General features: G+C 40.8%; 1 protein-coding gene across 1 annotated transcript in view; it reads left to right on the top strand.

The window, feature by feature from the left end:
* FHIT (fragile histidine triad diadenosine triphosphatase) overlaps positions 1-24,516 on the top strand; it is a 613,325-nt gene that overhangs the window by 450,375 nt on the left and 138,434 nt on the right. Inside the window, exons 5-6 of the mRNA XM_082487872.1 lie at positions 16,709-16,854; positions 17,739-17,768. Of these exons, the coding sequence (XP_082343998.1) occupies positions 16,709-16,854; positions 17,739-17,768 (176 nt within the window). The remainder of the gene's footprint in view (positions 1-16,708; positions 16,855-17,738; positions 17,769-24,516) is intronic.

Genomic DNA, 24,516 nt, shown 5'->3' with positions numbered 1-24,516 from the left:
CAAAACCTGTGTGCACCCTCTCTGCTTATAAAGAGATAGACTGCACCAGTCTTAAAAGCTGAAGTAATGGGACACCTACCTGCATATTTACATTGCCTGACATGGTGTTACAACTGTTTTTTGTGAATTCCAAATGGCATTTGTAAAAGAGGCAATAGATACCCTGGATTTTTCTTTTGAGCGAGGGGCTGTGCTCCAAGTGAGGCCATCTCAGTCGCCCTCTGTCGAAACTCTAGCACAAATGATTTCCTTCTGTTTGGGCTTTCTCCTGGTTTTGTTTTTGTTTTTCAAGAATTCTGTATGAATGTATGTTGCGTGAGGATGAAATGCTGCTCAACTTACTAACTCGTATACCTTACTTCCTTAGAGAAAAGTCACCGGCTTTAGTGGAAATTGAATGTGAGAAAAACGCAGGGGTTAAAAGGCTTTGCAACATCCAGTACTGTACTAAATTATGTACGGCAAAAATATTAAATAATAATATATTCCTTATTGCACACAGTCTGTTTGGGGACTATTTAGAGCAGGATGGATAGATGCCAGGGTCCATCCTCTACTTTTTTTGTTGTTTTTTTTTTTTTAAGCATTCTTTTAGCTAAAAAAGTTGTTACCTTACTTGGAAAACTTTTTTGCCTTTTTTTTTTTTTCTCTCGAGGGTTAGCATTTCTGAATAGTAAAACTATTTTGTAAAGCTGAAGTCCCAAAACTGTTTCTCCTTTGCGCGGGTTTGTGTGCAAAACAAACAATATCGGTGTGTGGCTCCTGCTGTCAGTCAAGATCTCCTTTAGCTGTTGTGGAAGATTGTGTGCCCCGTGCCAAAGAAACTGGGTTTCAAGTCTTGTTTGACAGCTGTAGAGGGGCCTTTTCTGTGCATGCATCTATTTCTGTAGGTAAAGATACATAATGGAGTACGTTAGATTTTTCAGTGGCGTTTTCCCGATGGCACGATTTGTGCTGCGAGACGGCACCTGAGCACTGGGGGATGCACTGGGGCACCGGTAAGGCGCAACACACAAGTTGAGGGCTGCGTCCCTGCGCTGCTGCATCCTCCTGCCGGCAGTGGAGCGGGAGTGTGCTGCTGGCTGCCCGTACGTCTGCTCCCCGGGTACGGCCTCCCGCGCGTCAGCAGCACAGCCAGCCATGCCCGGCGCTTCCCTTGCGCCTGCCCCAGGGCAGGGTGAGTCATCCAGATGTGCTCTCACCCACACAGATCCCTTGTGGGAGAAGGGGGCTGCAAATGCGCCAGCTGCTCGACCCAACCTCTTGTCCATCAGTGTTAAGCCATGTTTTGGAAAAACATTTTGAAATCCTTCTGCGTGAGGAGACCGAATCAAGGTAAAACCATTTTATTGACATCTGCTTCCACGATGTTCTATTTGCCATTATGTGCAGGTGTGTTCTTTTGCATTGTGCTTGCCATTGTGGGAATGTTTTGTTCTCTGACGTACTCAAAATTATGTTTAATGACCTTAGCCTTCACCTATAGGGACTTGTTTCTGGGAAATCTACATGCTATAAGCATGCCAATGGAGGAAGCAGGCGTGTACGTACAGGCGTGTAAGCTAAACCTCCAAGTGAGAGTTCTCTGGTTGTTGGTAAGTTATGGGGTTTTTTAGGTAGATCAGTGGCAGTCTTAAAAATGCCATCCTCTAAAACACAATTGTTGTGTGGCTACGTGAGTTAAGGCAACAAAATACTTTCAAAAATTATATTTTAAGGAGATGTTCACTACTCTACTAATCTCTCCTGCTTTCTTAAAACTGATTTACTTTTGGCCTGCAGGTTGTCCTAGAGCACGCTTGGGGACACTGTAGATGTTTTTGATATTGGAGTTCTGAACCAGGAAACACACTTTGAGTTCCAGTGCACATACACATCTATATATCTATAGCTTGCACAAGTTTAAAGGAAATCAATTAGCAATTGCCTATTGCAGAGCAATAGCGATAGCATCTGGAAGTGTGGATAGTTTTCTAAGTTTGAGCAAGTCTCTTGATTTTTCTAGTACTTGTTGAGGTCAAAATTACTTGGGAGAGGGGGAAGCTCCTCCTTGCAGGATTTTATTATATCAGGATTTCTGTAAGTGCAGATAAAAATGCAGAGTGTGTAATTAAAAAGAACAGAGGAGTTATTGAATGTTTCCAAATCTAAAATCTGTAAGACAGAATAGCTGACAAGGCAATTCTCTAAGTGGCCCCCATGGCTTCGAGCTCTGTCTGCTCCTGTTGACCTTTAAAGTGTGCTGCAAGGCTTGTCCCTTCCCTGGGGCTTGGGAAGGCTACTGGGTGCAATTTGGGGTAATTCTTTCCTGCTCGGTCCTTGCTGGCTGGAAGGGTCAGGTGAAGCCGTCCAAGATGCCCAAGGGCAAACACGCTCTCCTGAACAAACTGAAAGAAGGTTAAAACATGTAAAATGACACCAATGTGACCATTCTTTCTCAGCAGCACAGTGTGTTGAGAGTATTTTATTCAAACGTTTGCTTCCCGTTCTTCCTCTCATTGGAAAACACTAAATTCTTATAAGTAATACGTGTTTCATGCATTTTGTAATACTTGAGGTCATAGAGGTTGCCAGTAAGTCTAGTGTTTTACTTTTAAATGTAGGCCCCTTGATGTCTTAGCTGCTGCCACTGGAGGTTTAGGTGTCAAAGTTGTGCTACACGTGTGGTGTCAGCTCTGCCTGTGAGCACAAGCTAGAGCTCCGTTTTCCATCCTTTTAATTGGTATTAAAGGAGACAGCAGCTACCTCGCAGCTGGCATCTCATTTCATCAAAGCAGTGATAAACTTTATATTCAAAAAAAACTTCTCTCACTTCAAAATCCTTTAGTTTTGGTGACAAATGTTGGGGTATATTTGCATACAAATCACTTTCTTCCAGGAAAAGGCTGATTTTTATTTTTTTTTTAATTTTTTTTTAATGCTTTCTAAACATAGTTTGTCTGAAAGTTTTATGAGCTAATTCTTTGTTTTCACACACAGTCTGATGAGCTGCTTCTGGAACAGAAGAGACTGAGGCAACATGAAATTGCCTTGTGGTTCTTCTTTTGAGGACATTCTGAACATGTTTAGCTACCGAACGATTTGCCTTTCCTCTTATAACTCTTTGGCATCTCGTATCCATTGATAACTTTACTTATCTTGTACTTATAAATTAGTAGTACAAATATAATTGCATCTGGCATCATGGCTACAAGGTGGTTTTTTTTAATTGTTCACTATTGGTTTAAGATTTTTTTTTTTAAAATTTGGTATAAAAGGTTGGGGTTTTTTTCAGTAACTTTCCATTCTAATCAAATGTCCTAAGAAAGTGGTAGTCAAACGGAAATTTTATTTACTCTTTCTCTTTCTAATGGAAAATAGAACTTAATTCTTTACTCCTGAAAATCTATCCTATAGAAGCACTTTTATCTCTTGGTGACTAGTTGCATGGCAAAAACATCTCAGCCTGATCTCAGCCTGATCCTGTTCTTGGACGCCATTTTATCTCCTCTGCAATCGACTTTGTCTGAAGCAGAACCACATTCTTTTTATCACCAAGGTCTGATCTTCAAGCTTTCACCTTCAAAAGCACAACCATCCTTAGGCAGACTGGTAGCTCAGAATGATTTATAACTGAGGAGAACTTTGAAGCTCCTATAAACAACTGAAAAGCAGTGCTTTCTGCCTTTTTTTAGTTATACTGCTGTTAGTTTGCTTGCTTCCGCTTAGGCATCTCTTGTGTCTTCCGTTCTGTATCGGTGACATGCAGCCGGGAATGACCGTGCCACCAGTTTCTGACTGGCCTGATAAGAAGCCTGAGATAGTAATGCAAAGCCCAGAAAAAGGATTCACGAGTGTTTTTTTCACCAGTGGTAAGTATCAGCAGGGGGTTGCATGTGAAAAGCAGACAGGCACATTCAAGGGGACTCTGCAGAGAACGTGTGTTTAATTTCCAGAGCATCGAGCGTGCGCATCGCTTTTGCAAGACTGAGTTTTAGAACTCAGCCATCGCTGACGTGTTGGGAGGTCGCTGGGTGATTCACATCCAGCAGCTTAACAGGAGGAAGCTGAACAAATGACAGTGGAGATGCTTTCATTTGGAGGATTACCAAATGTTCCTGCTCTTTCAGCCCCTAGATATCGGATATCTACTTTGTGACCTTCGGAAGGAGAAAGACATCTATGTTTCTCAGCAAGACAGCTTTGATGGTGATCATAAACCCCGAAGAAATGTCGTGTGCTTGTAATTTAAGGAAGAAGCACAGAGATACAGAAATTTGTTTGCTGGAACAAAGTTTGTGATACCAAATTCAACATCAATTTTCGCCCTCACATCCAGGGTGTGGTTGGAGTGCTGTCATCTTTCTTTGTTGGGGTTTTTTTTTGGCATAAATTTACTTTCTTTTTTAACATTGATAACATGTCAGATTTAAACCATTTTTTTCTTCACTCCAGGGAACTCTCTGCTAGCAACAAGCACAGTGACATATTGCTGTTATCAGCTTGTATTATGGTAACACTGAGAGGTCCAAACTGGAGATCACAGACCAAATCGTTGGGGGTATGTAGATGTGCTGTGAAGCGCCAACAGCTACTCAGGCCTTGCTCCAGGGAGACTTTTAGGCCTGTGATCAATTTGGAGGGCACAGCGGTCTTGCAGATTCCCACACTGGTTCCAACAGTGGCAAGGGAAATACCTATTAATGAGTGTAAGGTAGGATGTAAGGGTTGAAGTGCCGTAAAATCAGATCCTTGCCTTAACGGACCTCAGCCTAAAGCATCTGATAACCTTGAACCCTGCCCTTGCACTGCGCAGCACTCATAGGGAGCTTCATTCGATGCAGATATTGAGGTTCATATGGATGTTTCTATTTGGGCCTATGCAACTGGGGCTCAATAAATTGGAGGAGGAAGTGGAAGGGAGGAGAGCCGGTTCAGGTCTCTACTGAGCAGAACACAGGAGGTTTCATCTCTGCAAACGTCTATTAATTCCCCTTGTTCAATTGATTATTTTTTGTTGTTGTTGCTCTCACAACTACAAGACCTTCGGGGTCTCCCTTTCCCAGTGATGTGACACCATTCATTTGCTTTGGAACGTTTCCCAGCAGTGACCCTGTACTAGGTGAACCAAGATGAACATCTTTGATTCCTTTGTTGATACTTCTGAAAGTAGCCAAACATCCGTGGCTTTTACTAGCAACTGATGGCCTGCAGCAGACCATTTTGAGACCCATATGTGCTTTTGGAGACTCCTGTTTCTGTAGACCACTGGTCTGATGTGCTTGGCTTCTCGAGAATGTGTGCGTGTCCTGTGCCTCTCAACAAAGGCTGACCACTGTGGAGAGCGGCAACTGGTTGGTTTTGTGAAGGTGATGGGCTGATGTGGAGATCCTCCTGAGGGCAGAAAGCCAACATTGTGCCACACAACTCCCCGCTGCGCTCAGCCCTGCAGGGATTTTGTCGCGCTGCGTGTGATGGGCTTCGGTGCTTACAGACTGCGAGAGGGCAAACGAAGGAGGGGAAATGCCTTCTCCCCCTCTCCTCCTTGAGCACCTGTTAAGGAGCTAAGCATACGCTGGTTCTGGATTTGCAAATCATTATAATGACAGACTGTGACAATAAAAGGAGCCATGAAAATAGATCGTGTAAAGAAGTCCTGGATTAAGGAATCCCCTGGTACACTGGGACGTGATAAAAGCCCACTAAGTCAATAATCTGTGCATTAAGAACTCGTCTGGTTATGTAAAGGAACTAAAACAGTCTGTTTTTTTCAGTGAGCCAGAGGAAGCAGTAGCTTGGGTATGTAATAACGTGATAAAGAGTACTTGCTCTTCAGTAGCCCTTACAGTCCAACTTGATTTACAGATCAGATCTCTGTTGATGACAGTAGAAAGACTGTAATGATGCCAATGACCGTGTCTGAGAGAGTCTCGATTGTGTCTTTATTCCAAGTTCACAGAAAGGAAATCATAAAAACAGATAATCACATTAAAGTAATGGTTTCAGATGACACACACACAAAATAAGGTTATTCAGAGTTAAACTGCTAGTTTGTCTTCTTCATTCTCATGTTCTTGAATATTGCAGGGTGAGAGTATGGATTTATGTATCGTGCATGCTGAAATGCCTTCCTGTGCTGCGCAGATCTGGGAACAATGAGCATTAATGACAAGAATAGTATTAGAACAGCATCTACAGAGGCAATCATGACACAGGGCCCTGTTGTCCTTATCCAAGAGGGCTCATTATGCAAGTGAAAAACGGGGGGGAGACCTCCTTTCTGATTCCCTCCTCCTCTATAGCTTTCACTCTCTCGGGTGCTTTGTAAGCTATGTTTTACCATCTCTGCTTGAGTTTAGTTTTATATTAGAAGGAGGGCTTCGTACAGATAGTTTCATGTTGAAGATGTACTCTACATCTGTTTTACATTTTCTCAACCCTTATATATGATTTATCCAAAACTGGCAGGTGAGTGAAGGTGTATCTTTGGGAGCATTTTCCCCTGACACGTACACTTTCTGGGAGCATTCTTCTGGATACCAAGCTTTTTGTGTTAAAGCAGTTATGAAGTAAGTTGTCAAAATTAAGTAGCTAAAGAATAATGGCGTAAAATAATTTATTTGCATGCTGGGCTGCCTCTGAGTCTCTGCTTAAACACTACACAGGGTCTTTGGTGTTTCCACCCCACCTTTCCCTCTACTGCAGACGAGTGAAGGCCAATTCCCTGCTTTGCTGCACTACTTGTTTTAGTCCCCAGATATATAAACCGTAGGAGAGGCTGTTGCTATATTCCTCTTCATTTTGAAATACTTCTATCAGTGCCCAGTTATGTTTCCCTTGTTTACCATTTCAGTGTCCTTCTCCTCCAACTATTAACATTTCTAAAGGTCACCACCTGTCTCCTGAGTGCGCGGAGGGGTATGTGCGTGCTCCTGGGCTTCACTGGTGAATAATGTAGAACTCCTTGGGATGACAAGGACCTATTGCTTTCAGTAGGTCCTGCTGAACAGCAAAGAACTAATAACATTTGCAAAAACAATAATAAACCCTTTTACTTGCAAAGTCATCTCTCAACTACATCCGCTTCAACTGTGTATTAGCCAGTGCTGTAAAGATACTTATCTAGGTTCTTTATCACAGACTTCGCAATTTTAGGCATTCAAAGGAACAGATTTAATTTTAGGTGCAGCAGCAAAGATGAACATGTGATCTTGCAGGGCAAAGTTACTACGATTTGCCTTTCTGCTGTGAAAGTGTGTGGAACAGCTCTTTCATAAGCAGATAGAAAGTTGTCTTGTTTTTCAGATTGTTCCTAAAGGTGCTGATGTTCTTAAGGACGGCTAAGCCATTCTTGGAAGGGATGTAGAGAGCATTTCTTTTTTTGCAAGAGAGTTTCTTTCTCTCCTTTGTAATTTAGGCTTATTCTACTCTCATGGAATAGTTCCCCGGAACAGCATAGCCCATCCAGTTGGTTTAGAAGCAATTTTGCACTAAGCGTGCGAAATGCGCTTTGAGAGCTTCCAGCTTAAGACAAATACAGCTCTCCATTGACTTTAGTTGGAGCGGTTTCCTGAACGCCCTACCAGAACTAGGTAGAAACCCACTTCTCAGAAGTTAATGGGGATCAGGTGGTTTATTCCATTTAAAAACTTTGAAAATCCCAGCATACATTACAATATTCTTTGAGGAATACACTTAGTGTAAGACAGTCTGAATTACTCAAATTCAGTTTTCCAAAACTCCCTGTTATTCATGTTCCTCATTATCTATCAATTATCTTCAAAATTACCTTCATTACCTGAAACCTTGATTAACCAAACATATTCATTGTCCCCTGTGATACTCTTATAATTGATCTTGTACTGCATTGAACAGAACCTTAATTCCCAACATGTTCTGTGCTGTCTTTCTACCAAGTTAAAGCTTGTTTCCAATAAAACGTAGTGCCTGGAATATGGCATCCTATAAACTGCAAGAAAGTAAATTTGTCATAACTACTATTTAGTAATTAATTACTATGATACATTATATTACATTATACTTCCAGAATCATGGACTAGAATATCACTTCATAATGATCACACAATTTGTTTGAATATCGTGGTGCCACCGCTTTAATTAAGACTCAATGCTGAAGCAGTTTCTCAGAGAAGTTGTTTCTTATTCTCAGGCAGAGAGGCTGGATCGTGAGCTTACTTTCTGCGTGTGAAATGAGACTTTTCAATGGCACGTTGCAATTCCAACAGGGTTAAGTTTCGTTCTGGTGGTGCAGTGGTTTGGACACGACTTGAAGCTGCTGAGCCGATCTGCACGAACATATTAGTTCCTATGGCAAATACCATCGCTGCGATGTTTAGATAAGAAAATACTCTGTTGCATCCCAAGTGGTGTTTGGTTTCTGCTGTCACGTTCAGGCACGGCTCTTTATTTCCGTGGTCTTGAACATTTATAATTTATGTACGTGCATGGATAGCTTCATGTGTCTATAAACAGTTTTGTTGTATGTTTATAAGTAGGGTATATCATCCAGAGCAATATAGGCATAGTTCTTAGCTGACACGGGTTGTTGCACAACAGTATTTAGCAACGGTATTTATTTACAGGATCTTCTCAGAGCATCGTAGCAGTTGTAGATGAAGTCCTCTCATGTTGGGCCTTCTACATTTCCAATTTGGCCACTGGCTATTGCTTTTGGGCCTTCCAAGATCAAAAGCATTCTAGTGATTCTAGAATGTGATCATGATTCCTAGTACAAATGTAAGTTTAGGTCTGCGGTGAATTTCCACCAAATGAAACTTGGATTAGAGGCCTGTTTCTGAGCCACAAACTTTCCCACGGCTATTCTCACTGTGGTTCCACTTAGGCACCTGCTATTGCCCGAGGCTGCCCCTGAGGTGGGTAGCTAGCAGAAAAGGACGAGTCCTACAGTAAAATACCACTCGCTATGAGGAACTGAGCTTTTAGTGACCTACTTGACATACCCTAAAGGCATTTAAAGGGAATATCAAATATATGAAAGGCTTGTTTAAAATGAAAAGTGAACAGTTCTGAATCTCACGTTTCCCTGCTGTGGCCCTCTGTCTTGTGGAGTCGCTGTACTTTGAGTAGCAGTACTTTGTACTTTGGTGTGCTATCAAGCATGATTTAGACTATAAGCTGTATCGAAATGAGGTGTATTGACTTTCTTTTTTCTACAGAAAAAGGAAAATAATATTCACTGTTCATTTCTTGGAACTCTTGCACCTTTTGTTGATGTGAAGAATTATTTTATGTGGCATTAGTGGGGTGAGAAGATCAGGTAGAGAAAAAACCCCACTGTATAAAAGTTGCAGTGTCATCTTTAAACTGTGCACTTACCATAGTGCAGAGAGATCCATGTCAAAGATTTACACGGACTCCTCTCGGTTCCAATGGAACCGCTAATTCTCTGTTTTATTACATAAATCTGGTCTTCTGTATTAGTGTAAACATGTACTGAGCTGCCTTATCAAGATCGACTGTGTTTAGATAATTTGTCTTATCTTAATGACTTTTTTTGTTAATGCTAAGATGTGGCATAGCAAGATCAAAAAAATGAGTTGTGTGCAGTTTTGATAGTCTGAAGCAATTGTTAAGTTTATATTGTAATTTTATTGCATTTTCATTGGTTCTTAATCACCTTTATAGTTCACAGCTAAGTTTTCTCCCAAAGTAGCAAGTTCTATGATGTACTATTTCCTGTATTGTACCAAAGCAGCTTTCTAAAATATATTTAAATCCAGTTCTAAATGTAAAACCCTCTACAGAGTGCTCCTCCACCTTTTCCTATTATGAAATGCTCACTCTTAATCCAAATAGCCTCTACAGATTTCTTTCCAAAAGTGAGTCACTCCGTCTCATTGAATAAGACTTGTCCTGGGGGAAGATGTCAGTTCTTGCGTTGCTACAGTTTTATGTACATCCTAATTCAGTGGGTTTAGTGAGGACTGAATGGATGCCTCGACGTATTGTTGTTGTAATGAAGCAGAATATGCATATTCATTTTTAAAGGCTTTTTGATGCCCTGTATGTGCATGTGCACGCACTATTTCAGTTGTTTTCATTTCCTTCTTAACTTCTCCTATAGGCAGTGTCTGTGGAACCATTATTGTTTTCTTTGCATAGAGAAATTGCTCCTGTAGCCTTCAAAATGTGAATAATTGTTCAAGGGCAGAAAAAAGATAAATGACTGGCAGTTGTTTTTCAGTTGTATTAATTTTATTAGTCATGCATTCTCCTGTGCTTTTTCTGAGCTATGGGACTTCTTTCTGTTAGCAATTAGAGCTTTGGAACAAAGACAACTTCTGCTTAGACGCGATGATGAATTCAATACCCCTGCCTACACTCCTCAGTTGAATCTGGGGACAGCGTTGTGGTGAGTTTTAATACCTGAAGCTTCATCTGACTGATTGTCTCTGCTTGGGGCACTTCATGCAAATTCATGTAAAGCAGAGTGTAAGAAAAGAATAAGCCCTCACCCAGCTCCCCACAGCGCGTTACTCCTGCGTTCCCATCAGCTACCTTATGGATGTGCGGAAGGGGTCTTTCATACAGACACTTGAGATAGTTAGAAATAATCATTTATTGCAGTCTTCTGCAGCCAGTTCTCCTGGCCTCTGAGCTCCCAGCAGCCCCCGAGGTGTGGCCTTCCCACCTCAGTGACGGCTGAACTGGGCACCGAGCAGCATTGCGCTCAAGGGACGCTGTCTCTACATGTCTCTCGGATGCTTCCTGCTGTTAGAAAGAAATAGCAGCAGTATCCATGGTGCTACAGTCTGTATTAATCCTAAAATGAGCAAAGCCCTGATCTCCAAGGCAGGAGTTCTTGCTGAGAGTTGCTCTGTAAATGATTGGGGTGTTTTCAGCCAGGAGGGAGAGGCAGAGGCTACTGTGCTTTAAGTTGTTCGCCCAAGCTTATGAAATACGTGGAACAATATTAAGTCTCCCTAGGTACTGTAGTTTGGGACACTTTTTTTTTTTTAATGAAAACCAGTTAGTCAAAACCCAAATATTAATGAAAAAGTCAGTTTTGATGAGTTCCCCCAACTGAAATTATTAAGGAAAATTTTTATTATTAAATGAACTGCATTTTGTGTAAAAATGCTAAAATAGATATGTCAAGAGCTTTAAAGGTTTTGGAAATTTTATTAACTACTACTTTTAATTTTTAATTTTTTTTTTTTTTTGAGATTTTGACTCTTGTGCTCTTGTGAGAGGGAAGACTTCTTAAAATCTTTTTTAAAAGCCTCCTGAAACAGGAACAGTATTTCCATTCCAATGTGAGCTATGGATTCCTGACCATATTACACATTGAAAATAAATCATTTTCCTAAGTTAAAACCTTTTGTAACAAACGGTTTAGAAAACTAACAATATCGGTCAAACCCAGGAGCTTCATAAAGAAGCAATTACCCTTTCACTTTTAGATATTCTGCCTTTTCCCACTTGTATTTTGTTCTTTTAAAGCTTCACATATTAAGAAAATGTGTCAATTTTAATGTTTTAACTGGTTCCTCAAGAAGACAAAGAAAAAAATAGAACTTTATTCCTATTGTTAGAATGTCAGTACCTGGAGAGCCTTTAATTTTTCCTTTTATAAAGCTTTGAATTGTTCTGTTTGAAGATCAAATTCAGGAATAAAACAAAAGTCGAAAAGGAAACTATGTTTTCTATATAGCAAACTAATGGCCTTAACCAGGAAAAAGCTGTGTTTTGTTCTAAAACTTGTCACATTAAAAGATTATTAACCTCTTTGGGGTTTCTTTTTTTGGTTTTCTTTCTTTTTTTGACCCCCCAAAGGCCATTTTCCAACATTTCAGAACTACAGAATGCGTACGTTGATAGTTGTGTGTGGAAATTCATAATGGGCACTTTGTGGGGTTGATCAGAATCCCATCGAAGGGAACAGGAAACCTGGCTTAAACCTTAAATATAGAATTACAATAATTTAGGCTTCAAAGTACGAATTCAGATAAAGCAAATAAAAATTGCTACTGTGCCTTTCAATTTCAGCCTCCACTGTGTGTTAGCGGAAGGAAGATTGCATTTGAAGTGGTCCGCATGCAGACGTTGGCCATGTGTTTTGCTCTTCTGGTAGCACCTGGGCCCTCTCTGTCTGATCAGCTTAAAGTCGTTATGCACTTAACAAATGCTCACTTGTCAGTAGTGACCCATAACCTCCAGGCTGAGCATATCCTTAAATACCTAGGTGTACACTGGGGATTTGTTCGTGAGCTTGGCACAATTGAACATAGCGCTGACGGTGCCCGTGTGCCCACTGCAGAATCACATTGCAGTGAAGGCCTCTGCCAGTCTCAAAGGGCTCCGGTTATTATGGTCTAAAAAGTCAACGAGAGCGATTTACAGAAATGTGTGCAGGCTTGACTGTTGAGAGCTGGCACGTGGTTTCAACATCCTTGCTCTGCTGCTGTGTCGAAACTCGCGGAGCCATGCTTGCCCGGCCACGAGCCTGAGCTTTTCCAAACAGGTTACAGTCTTAACAGACCAACAGGCAAAGGCTGTTAATTGGAGTTATGGAGGCGGCTCACGGGCTTTGGTGCGTTAAAGAACCCATCCAAGGTTGTGCAGGGAGTGGGTCGCTGTGCCCGATGTGATTTTGTTGAAATCATAGGTCATCCTTAGGTTTTAGCTCGGTTTTGAGGGTAACGGGTCTGATCCACTGTGGCTTTACTGCTACTTTATGGTTATGCACTTCACTAATATACCTGGAGTCTCAGTGTATGTACTGGTAGTCTTTGGAAAATACTGACATTCCTAATTGTTTAATAAATCTTTAATGGAGCTTTTAGTGTGTGCGAGGTATGCACATTGATTTGTGTATGTGGATTTAGGCATTAGGAAAAAGTAAGGCTCTTGAGAGGCTTCTGCAAGATCTAGAGAGAGTAATGTCCGTTCACAGATTATAATAAGGTGTAAAGGTTTTCCACTCCTTAAAATGGAGAAGTTGACATATTAAATTGCACATACTCTAATGATGTGGACTGACTCAGAGAAATTGAAAGAAATAACAGCTGTGCACATCAAAGCTTAAAAATAGAAACTTCATCAGTCAGTAGCAGTTTAGAATGAATGGAGAAATCACAAAATTATTAATTATGGTGGTTAGAGAAAGGAAACATAAAGTTCAAACTTTCTGAAGGCAGATGCTGTCTTCAATCATGCAGCGCATCTGCCGGGTATCAGCCACTTCTCCTGCTGAGCCACTCTGTAAAGGTGGGGGCTGTTGCCCAAACATAGGCACCTACTGCCCTTTCGCGTAGCCTAAGGCGACTCAGGCTTCCCACCCGCCTGACAGATACCACGCAGGGCGTAGGGGAGACTCCTGCCCTTCTGGAGTGGCAGCTGGATGCCCCGAGGCATCTCAGATGGCAGTAGGTGCTTCTGTCTAAGGAGTAATTGCACGTAGACGTAAGTACAGACTCACTTTCACTTGCATCTTTAATACGCAGTCACCTGAAGCACATCAGTAGTTCACAGCAGTGTTTGCAGTGGATAATTGCATAAAGCAATGAACAGTTTATCTAATGTTACACTTAGGAGGAATTTTGAGATGGCTAGAACACTTACCCAGACTAAAATCTGACCAGGATATAAAGCTAAAAACTATCCGAGTTTTAAAAACTGCAGTTAAAAACTATGATTTAAAGTTGCAGTGGATGGTTGTTTTCTTAATGACCTCAAATCCATGAATTCATTCTAACACTTGCCTCTTCATATATTCATAGTTAAATATAACTTGAATGTTGTCCTAATTACATTCTCATGTTAATTTAGCTCTGATTCAGAATTTCTATCATTATTCTTTGTAGAATTATTTTGAAATGATGGAAAGTTCAGTAAAGACGCTCCAGTGCGTGATTGTGCCTTTGAATTATTTATCACATTCAAAGACAGAAATATGGTTAAAATCTAGTTTGAGTTGTAAATGAGTCTTGGTAACGTAAGGAGGAAGTGAAAATCCTTTTTGCAGAAGGACATGGTTTATGGGTGCATCGTTTGATACTGCGGGAGCTCTTCGTGGCCCCACGTGAGCGGAGAGCCTCATGGCTTAATAAGAAAACATCCATTGCACCAACTGGCAAATGCTGTCTAAGCAGATAAGACAGATAAAGTGTGGAAGAGGGGAGAGAGAGAGGTACAGAGACAACTTGCCCAAATGACAGAGCGGATTAGTGACAGATTTAAGAAGAGAAAAGAGATGTCCTGCCTTGGTACAACCAGCATTTACACTGCACACTCTTCTCCCTCTGCTACGTGCTATGGAAACAAAAGCTCTCACAAGCAGCGTTTAGCCCGTGTTTTTCACAATGCATCACAGTGACAAGTAGTGCAGCGTTAATGTGAGTTTGTAGAAACCGTGATTAATGCAAAAATTCATACTTGTGGCTGTGGCCCTGAGCCAGGCAGCGAACAAACAATTGCTGTTGCGGTGTGTGCGAGTCTGAGAGGGCGAGAAACTGCTGGGAAAAAATTCTAAAGGAGGAAAGGAAACTTGTCTTAATGTAAGCAGCAGTTTTGCTAGAGGTAAGTGAGGGGAAATTCTTCATTTATAAACGGTTCGTTGACCCATGATAATAAAGCAGTGCTGCAGAAGAAGGATAATTATCTACTTAAGTATCAGATGCCCTAAGGGTAAAAGCTTCCCTTCTCTCCTTTTGAAAAATGAACTCGGATTAAACGAATGTCCTTTTTCCTGTTTTACTGTTGACATGGATTTCCTTTTTATGAGTAAAATTAATTAGTTTTTCTATTCCTTTATTCCTGGTATGGAAATCAGGTCTGCCAAGCAACTTTCCAGCTCTTCCCTTGGGCCCTAAGTTCAGCCAATGGCATCCTTTATGGAGGTGCTGTGTACAGTGTGCTGGGAAGGCACAAATAAATTACAGGAGCTTTATTATGCCCAGTAGCTTGCCAAGAGGCACAGCATTTTAGAACTAAAACCCCACAAAGTAGGCTTTTTGTCCCCATCCAGGATTGGTTTATTTCCAAGTACCTGCTTTGTAAATACATATTTCTCCTTTCTTAAATTTTAGTACCGTAAGTTATAACAAGAGAAAAAAAAAAAAAAGGGAATAGTGGCGGCATAGCTGATGCTGTGCTAAAAAAAACGAGGGACAGATTTTCAAAGCAGGTTACCACCTGCGGCTGGGGCCAGTCTTCTGTTCTGTTGGGAGCTGCTAGCTGTGGAGCTCTCTCAAAAAACGTGCTCATGCTTTAGCAAATACCCATTGCAATCTTGTCTGTCCTCATCTGGACAAAATGATCAAAAACCTGCCCCTACTTCTTTACTTCCAGAATGTATCTGTTTTTCCCTCCAATCAGAATTATAAGTGTGATTTCTCTGATAAACTTGGTGAATGTCAAAATGTTGTCTCTGAGTTTGTGGAAATAAATTATCTTTCACATGTATTAATCCTTCTTTGTTTCAAACATCTCATGCAGTTCTTGAAAATCCGGTTGATGTAACCTTTGTGTGAACCTGTTAGCTACAGAGCATCTCCTAGTTACGTTTCTTGGACTATAGAGAATATTCCTGAATACCTGCAGGCTTCAAGATGCAGTAAAAATAAAAATGCCTGTAATACAATGGCACCTAACTTAGTTTTCTTCAAATAATCCCTTGAACACTTGTTCTAATACTGAAAAAATAAGAAGTTTTTAATTTTCATAGCCTTTGCTCATAAAAGTTCAAGTGATGTTAAAGGTGGTTTTAAGGTCTTTGTTCTGCAAACACAATACTGTGAGTCAGAGGAAAAAATCCTGTCTGCAGGGAATTGAAATGAGAATCAAGTCCCGAGTGCTTGCTTGTTGGATTTACGCAACCGAGGCTCTGCTAAGAATTCTGGACTCTATTAATAAAGTTACAAAATTGACATTCGGGTGAGGAATCATAGCAATTATTAATTTCTGTGAACGCAACAGATCAGGTGACTGTGAATAACGTCTGTGTTACTTCCGTTGTTTACTTTATAGCTTCATTTTACCGACTCACGAAGCACAGTCACCAAGGTAGAATAAAATCAATGTGTATTTGTAGCATTGTGAACACTGTGCTTAAAAGGGAATAGTCTTAATTATCTTAATGTGTTTCTAAAAACATATAATATTTGTAACACGTGAGCGTTCTTAGTGCGTGGTAATTAACATGATGTAGAAATAAGTGTTCTGCATGGTGTCAGCTTTTTCACATAGAGGTACCCAAAATTAGAGGTGTAAGATCAAGATTTTTTAAAAATATATGCCATGTATGTGGAAAAGCATTGTAAAACCACTGTCTCAGACCACGCACCCAAATCCATCTTAAATTCCTTTGGCTTTACCCCACTTTTAATCACAAAAGGAAATGTCTCTGACTTTCAGAGGTGTTAATTATGAGCATCTCTCCATCAAAATGGTAACTTCGAGTCTGTGAAAACTTTACTTTCCTTTAGATGTCTCAGTAGTAACATATGGACCTTATTTTAGTCATTTTACCCATATCTGAGGGGGTTGAGAAGACTTCTTCTGAAAAAGCATCATGTAATTCCCTGTATTTAGCCATATCTTTTAAGTGCTGTTGCGGAAATCCTTGGAGAGGAGGAATTTAGGCAATTCAGAAGTGATCAGAAGCAGGTTACGGGTGAGGGATTGAGCCGCTTGTCCTTCTGGACCACTCAGACTTGTGATTGTGCCTTGACAACAGTACCTTCAGATGTCCTTGTTTGTCCTCTACGGCCAGTGGAGCGTTTCCGTGACCTGTGTCCTGAGGAAGTGGCCGATTTATTTCGTACGGCACAAAGGGTTGGTAATGCGGTGGAGAAACACTTCTGTGGCACCTCGCTCACCATTTCTGTTCAGGTTTGTAAACCAGTCGACTCAAAAAGGTTTAATGATTTGTTTTATCAAGCTTTCAACCTTCTTCCCTAGTCCAATGACAAAAGGACATTCAAACTTCAAGGGGGCAATAAAGGCAAAATAATAATAATAAAAAAAGCATAACAACTGCGTTGCGGTCTGCCAGATTCGCCATTGAAAAAAACCTGAGGGAAACCATCAGGAAAGGGTGGATAGTTAATCGCTGCAAAACTTTGGAATAAGACTGCAAACCCTCCCGAATGCAGTGCTTGCTCGTGAGTAGTTCAGCAAGTACTCTTCCTTCAAAGACGAGTTTGCAGGACCGGCTTAGAGAAGGCTGCCACATCTCTGTTCAGCGGGTAACCTGCTGCTCGTGATGGAAACAGGTCATTCCTGCTCACTGCTATTTATATGCAGGCAGAGGGCTGTAGCCCTCTAAATATGTTATCAATTCTGACCTTTCAGTTATTTGTGCTGAGTGTTTTTATACCAAAAAAAGAGCTCTGTTTAAAGCAAATCAGGAGACTAGGCACGTTGCATTACAATAAGAATTTAAGCAAGCATGCTTTGATTAAATTCCCACTTACGTGTCTGATTTTGTATTCACAAGGATCAGAAATCTATTGCTAACTATTAAAAAATATGATCTGAAAGAATGAAAAATAGCAACTGTTGTTTTTGTGGTCTAAGATGCAGTTTCTCACTCTGCCACGGCCTGATGTGGAAAGACACCTTGTCCAAAAACTTTGTGTTGAATGGTCCACAGGAAAATATGCTAAATTAACATACAGTGAAATCGGGTGTAAGTGATTATTGAGTAAGATTTCTGAATCCCAGTGCGATCCTTGTTAGTTGCTCTAACCTGAGACTTCTCCCTTTGCTTGCAGGATGGCCCTGAGGCCGGACAAACGGTGAAGGTGAGTGCTTGTTATGCAGAATACAAATTAAGAGACAATTATAAGAACTAATAAAAGATCAAAGCTAGTCATCTGCAGACCATTACTGTATTGTTATTTTATCCTTCAGATCAAAAAATCCAAAGTCTACAATAGCTGTAAATACTTTTTAGTGAAATTGCACAGTATAATCTTTACAGGTTTTCTTTCGAGACAAAAAAAAATTCAATCATGAAAATATCTTTTCTAAGCTGCTGGGTGTATTTATGCAAGGAAAGCCTTAGAAAAGAGGCATCTGGTTAAGTTTTTTGTTTGTTTCGTGGAGAAAATATTGCCCTTCCACTCAGAATCTCTTTGTTTGTCTTTTTATTGCCTAATGAGTTGTAGCTAACTATAGGAACAGTTAAACTGAACCACATTATGAAAATATACCTTTTGTCTATGCTTTCTCTCTACATATTCATATCACATTCTTGTTACTGAGGTTCAAATGTAATGGAGCCAGTGAAGCTTAAAAACAGATTTTAAGTGTACTTCTGAAAAAAAGGCGGGGGGTGGAGGGGAAGAGAAGGATTTATGATTATACTCTCCACTTGAGTAATAACATAGATAACATCCAAGATGGCTCTCCAGCCATGTTTCACTGCCTCGTAATGCAAATGCAAATGCGTGTGTAGTTAGATTATATGCCTGAACAGTAGATAAAGGCTATTTTTTACATTTGGAATCAAAGCAAAGTCAAATATGGCTATGGGTTAGCACTTTGTAAAATCAGATTAGATGCCTCAAAGAAGCTGTTTGGGTTGATTAAGATAACTGTAACAACCAAATGACGGCATATAGAGCATTTTACCTCTTTCCAATTTGCTGTATTGACCTTATTTTTCCTACTCCTTTTTGTTGTCTGCTTTGAATATTTAGCAGAGAGGTAATGGGGAGAGAGAAGAACTTAGAAAACCCTCAAGCATTGGGAAGCTGAGGAGTGATGAAAGAATGTGATGCAGTTTACTTTAGTACTGCCACAAAACGGATTCCGCAGCTTGTGACTTGGAGTGCATTGAGGGCGTTTCGCTGGGAATGGCTGTTGATAGGTGGAAGTGTCAGTTTAAATACTTTCCCAAGAAAGTTTTGTCATTAGCGCCAACATGTTTTCACAAGCAGATCACAAGATTTCTTTTAATATCTTGGACAAAGGGTTTTTTCTGTGTAATGAAAGGGTTTATAGGACTGATTATATTAAAATGTGAGAAAATTTGCCAGTATGAATGAGCAAAACTAGATGTAAAAATTCCCACCTGTGATTGTGAGCAGTAACAAATGCTTGTATAGGCCTTAAAAAGGCGAGGAATTCTGTATCTTTTTGTATTTGTACTGGAGACAAAGAACAGTAAGTGTTAACCTATCCAGTACACTGCAGAATGGTAGCCACCCTTCGTGCTTCCTTCTCATACTTTTAATAAGCAATGAGATGAAAATGATCTGCTCTTACAGCTGTGAACCCCTAGACTCCGTAATGAAGAGTATGTATTCATAAATCAGAGGTTAGCAGTTTGCATTTCTCTACTTTTCTGCATCATTGGGCAACACTGTAATTTGTCATCATCACTTTGGGATGTTTATCATCAAAAAATGCCAACAACTATTTCCTTCAGAGAACTTAGAGCTTTCAGAACCTGAGTTGGGGAAGAAATTAGGATGATCAAGATCTTCTTTAAAGTGAACAATCGGGTGGATACATAAATAGCTGGTTCCATTTAAACTGTTTTGAATTAGAAAGTTTGAAAAAACACCTAAGTGATCTACAAATAATTTATGAACCTTAAATTCAATGTGTCATGTGTTTCTATATGCGTTTTCTTCGTGTGTAAGAATGCACATTAATCCAGTATTCCTCTAAGGGAACTTTGAATTAAAATTTCTGGAACAGACTAAACATCAGAAAAACATTCGAATAGTAAGAATAGCAAAGGATCACGATAGCTATCTCAGGGAGTTTGTGGAGACTTTGTTTCAATAGGGTAGGCAAGCGTATGTCAGGAGCTAATTAGGTGTAGCTCATATTGCTTTGAATGGGGTCATGTACCAGATGGCTTCAAGACTCCTTTCCATTTGTATTTTGTGTAATTTTGTATACCTGTATAAATATAGGCTACTGTACATGCTATGCAGGAAAAGAATTGCAGGAAGCAGGGGACGAGTACTGGCTGTTGCGTTGGGCAGTGCAAAGCTTTACTACAAAATGGAAAGCGCTATCAGCCTAGCTGAAGACGAAAACTGACTGAGAAATTTTGTCTGAAAAAGATAAGGAAGTTCTCTCTTTGTCAACAAGAAGGAATTGTAATCCATGTCCAAGAAAGCTTGGACCTCAGTTTGAGTATGAGTCTCAGGTCTGTCTTTGCTATGGAGATACTGAAAATTATGTGTGCAGTGCACGCACCAGGTTTAAAGGAGACTACCCTTTAACTGTGATTTTCGGATAGAAATCACTGATAAGATTGTCTGCCGATGTTACACGTTCAGTGTGCTGGTGTGAAATCTGTTTCAGTCGGACGTACCGGGTACTGCAACATCAGGAGTGGTGCCTCGGGGACAAAAACTTTCCCAGTTACCTCATGGGAAGCTGTTTATAATCTAACGTGTACCTCCGTTATTGCTGTGCTCTGGTCCTTGTGGATACTGTCCTCCCCTGAATCTAAGCGAGCAGAGCCTGCGGGACAGCCTTCTAGGGAAGCTTACGGTCCTTTCAAATTCCCCCATTGCTGCCGTCTGGGTGGTTGCATTGGATGGGTCTTTGGAAGAAATGAGACCTACCCTCCGCTCACCAACACTTTGGAAGTGTAGATGGATCTTTTCTTACCCTTTAGCTAGCAGCTGGAAACATACATTTGCTGAGGAATTCTGCACCATGTCCCAGGTCTCAGACCATAAAATAATACAATATATCGCTCCATAATCTTTTTCATAGCTGTCCACAGATTTGTGCCTGTTCCAACTCTGTCACCTGTTTATGAAGGGGACAAATGTGCCTCTCCAAAGGTGGTCACAGACTTGCACAATTTGTGTTTTGTTATAAGGAGTTCTTGCACCAAGTCACGGCAGAGAACCTGAGCGTCTCTGAGCAGTGTGCCAGCAAGCACAACCATCTTCCAGCGGTAAAGACGTTTTGAATACTTATTTCTTCTTACTTGAGAAAGGAAGGAAATTGTGTTTAGTTCCTCTCTTAAAGAATATTTATCTCTGCAATTTTGACCTCTGTTTTTCTTGGAGAACACAAAACCCACGGTGTCCTTGTGCCAGGAACGGAGGGTGAGTTTCATGCTAGTTCTGTTTGAGAATGCCTTAAATATCCAGGCAATTTCATGGATCAGGGAAATCAGCTCTGCATCTTAATGCAGGGCTCTTATTGCCATGTCAAGTGAGTGACGTCTCAAGATTTCCTCAGTATATTTTATAGCCTGCTTTTCAACATCAAGTCAGCAAATGCTCTAGCTGCCTTGGTGGATGTATAGCATAGTGCAGAATAAACTCTCAGGCTTACCTTTTATGTGAGATCTAATCACAAGAAGCTCCATGTACTCTGTACTCCGTAAATGCTAAACAAATCAAGCTGGCAGGAGCATGATGCAACTAATTTATCTGTAGAGACAAGATAATATTGCACAGCAAGTGTCCATTGCACAAACACATATGAACACATACTCTATTTTGCAGCAGTGTCAGGGCCTCCAGCAGCTCAGCACCTCCACTGTTGTCCATGACTAAGTGCCTGTTTGCCAATTACGGGTTCACCTAAATAAATGAGAAAGTGAGGCTGACGGTGGCAGTGTGGGTATATGTGCAGAAATTTATTTTATATGCCACACATCTCATTAATCATTTTACACCGAGAAGGTTGTCTCACCGTTATTTTTTCAGGTAGATGTTTTTCTTTCCCAAATGATTTTTTTTTAATGCTGTGTTAAATCAGTCCGCCTGGTTTGCGTTCTTTAGAAATCTTAATCTGAACTGTGGAGTCTAAGCCCATAGCAGACTGCTTTAAGATACTGTGTGTCTACTTATCTCTGAACCTGAAGTACTGGACTTCAGTTTTGAGTATTTAAATTTAATCAGATCTCATTGCGGACTGATTGTATCAGAAGGATTAAATTCACTAACTGCAATACTTTTGATGCCTCAGCTGGCTTTCCCTGCAGGCTAGCAGATGTGAGTCCTTGCTTAGTGGAGTGCTGGAAACCGCCTTTTGCTCTCTTAAAACAAAAAAAGCTGGTGTTTGAGAAATGCAAAGGTTTTTCTTACCTCTAAACAAATATAAAAATTCAAGTAGAAAAATCACGGAAGAAAGAAACAAGTTTTTGAAAACCAGTCTGTTCCAAAACACGCGAACAAATGGTCTTGTTCGCTTTACTCTGAAGAACCATGAATTGTCTGCAAACTTACTGAGGGTGCACTCGATCCCCTCGTCCGGGTCATTGGCAAAGATATTAAAGAGAACCGGCCCCAATACCCGAGCCCTGGGGAACACCACTTGTGACCAGCCGCCAACTGGATTTAACTCCATTCACCGCCACTCTCTGGGACCAGCCTTCCAGCCAGTTTTTTACCCAGCGAAGCATATGCCCATCCAAGCCATGAGCGGGCACGTCGGTTCCTGTAGTTAAAACATGGTAACAGTTGACAAAAGAAAGAAGTGTCTGTGTCCACTATACACCCATGTAAAGTCATAGAGGTTTTTTGAAGACTGAAAGAGATGAAAGAAAATTGGGAATGTGGAAACAGCCTAGTGATTGATGGACATGACACCACCCTAACAGAATACCAAAGGCTCCAAGGTACTGATAAATTGAAATGATGAACTGGATAATGAAGTCTGGTCTAGAAGTATCAGGCTGTGAAGTTCCCTGAAGGGATGGGGACAGAAATTTTTGAAAGACTCTTTTTAGCAGTGAATTATGATGGTTCTGAATCTGGATGATTTTGAATTTCCGGTAGTGAATGTCATGACATACTGTACCCCTGACTTGTAAAGTAATAACATTCTCTGTCCCTGGACAACCACAGAATAGTTTATACGGACTAGAAGGTAAAGAAAACCAAAACAGGATTGAAAATACGCAACTATAAATGAGAAAAGTAACAGAAATTTCAAAAGATATAAGTTGAAGGATGGTAACGAGAAGGAAGATTTTGCTGTTCCATGCCAGGAATTCTACTCTTCTTTCCTGCCATATGGATTTCTTAGATGAATATTCTCTTTAGGTAGTTTAATTCCAAAAATACCCCTAGAGCTAGTCAGAGTTATTGACACTGTCTAAATTAAACTATAATAAGCAAGTAAGTGGGCTCAAATGCTTGTTTAAATCGCCTTAGTGTACGGATATTAAAAATCATGCAGCTCTGTTGGCCGCATCCAGCCTCTAGCTCTTCCCTTGCTGGGCATGAGCCCCTTCAGCAGCAGGCCCGCAGAGTGCTGGCCACTGGCTTCCTGGTCTCCCAGAGGTCATCGGGTGAGAGCTAAACTGCGGGTAACGCGTGCAGACCTGCAAAGGTACTTGCATGTGCTTAAGACAAAGGGGGGTTGCACTTTCCGGAACGTCTGTGGGAGCACGGAGGTGCCTGTCCCAGTCCCCAGCAGCCACCGAGGGCGCCAGCGGAGCCCTGCAAGCCCGGGAGAGGCTGGGGCTGCGGGTGGCTGTGCCAGCAGCTAGTCCAAGTGGAAAGCCAACAGGCACCCCACGGAGCCTTGCTCCTGCTGGGACGCTCCGTTATGCGGCCCGCAGTGACCTGCCTGGTTGCCGCAGGGAAGGGTTGGACGCTGCCGGGGCCCCCCGTGCCCTACCCTTCTATGCAGCTCCAGGGGAGCCTGCTCCCGCTTTGACAAAAGCATTTTAGATGCACTTATTATTTTTTTTTTCTGCTGTATGTGTTCATGACAGAAGAATCTTGACCAATTCAGTTATTCAGAAGATTCAGAAGGGTTTATTTGGGAGATTGAAAGCTCTTAATTTTTTTTTTCGCTTTTTTTTTTTTTTCAATAAACAGAGTTACATTTCAAAATGAGAAAGTATTTCAGTATTTCTAGCTGAAAGGTGGAAAAGTTTTCCTCTGCAAATATTATAATAGGGTATTTTGACAACTCAAACTTTTTCTTCATGAAAACAAAACCTCTTTTGGAAATGCTTTCTGTTTTTCTGAATTGGCATTTTGTAACCAAAAAAAAACCCCAAACCAATATGGGGAAGGCTGTTGAGCAATACATGAATTGCTCTACATGCTGCTCTTCATTTGCCCCACAATGGCTGAGATTAGGAGCAAAAATCCTATGTTTTAATTAGAAAATATCTTTCACTTCTTTGTTCCCATGTTACAGCAATATGTTTTGCATTTAAATAATTCTCTGTCTCAGAGCATGTACGATCAATCAAATGCCACTCTTTGAGTACAGGTCCTACAAATGCCCTATTGTACTGTAAATGCAAAACCTCTAGAAATCCCAGACAATGCACGAGGTCTGAAATCATTAATAGCACAGTCAAGGCTGTCTGATTAATTTTTGTGTGGGTAGTGTATGAATTTCTTTTCAAGCTCCATCTCATCCATAATACTTTCTCTCTTTGTCAAACTCGTATCTTACAAAGTTCTTCATTTAACAGGGAATGCTTGCTTTATTTTTTCTTTTTTTTTTTTTTAGTTACAAAACATTGCATTCAACGGGAATGTAACTCACCAAGAAACGTGCAAAAGCATTCTTGTTTAATTCAGATGTGTAACT

This window comes from Vanellus vanellus (assembly GCF_965231255.1).
Source record: "Vanellus vanellus genome assembly, chromosome: 9".
Classification (NCBI taxonomy): domain Eukaryota; kingdom Metazoa; phylum Chordata; class Aves; order Charadriiformes; family Charadriidae; genus Vanellus; species Vanellus vanellus.
The sequence above is the reverse complement of the archived record's forward strand: the minus strand, read 5'-3'. Positions and strand labels throughout refer to the sequence as shown.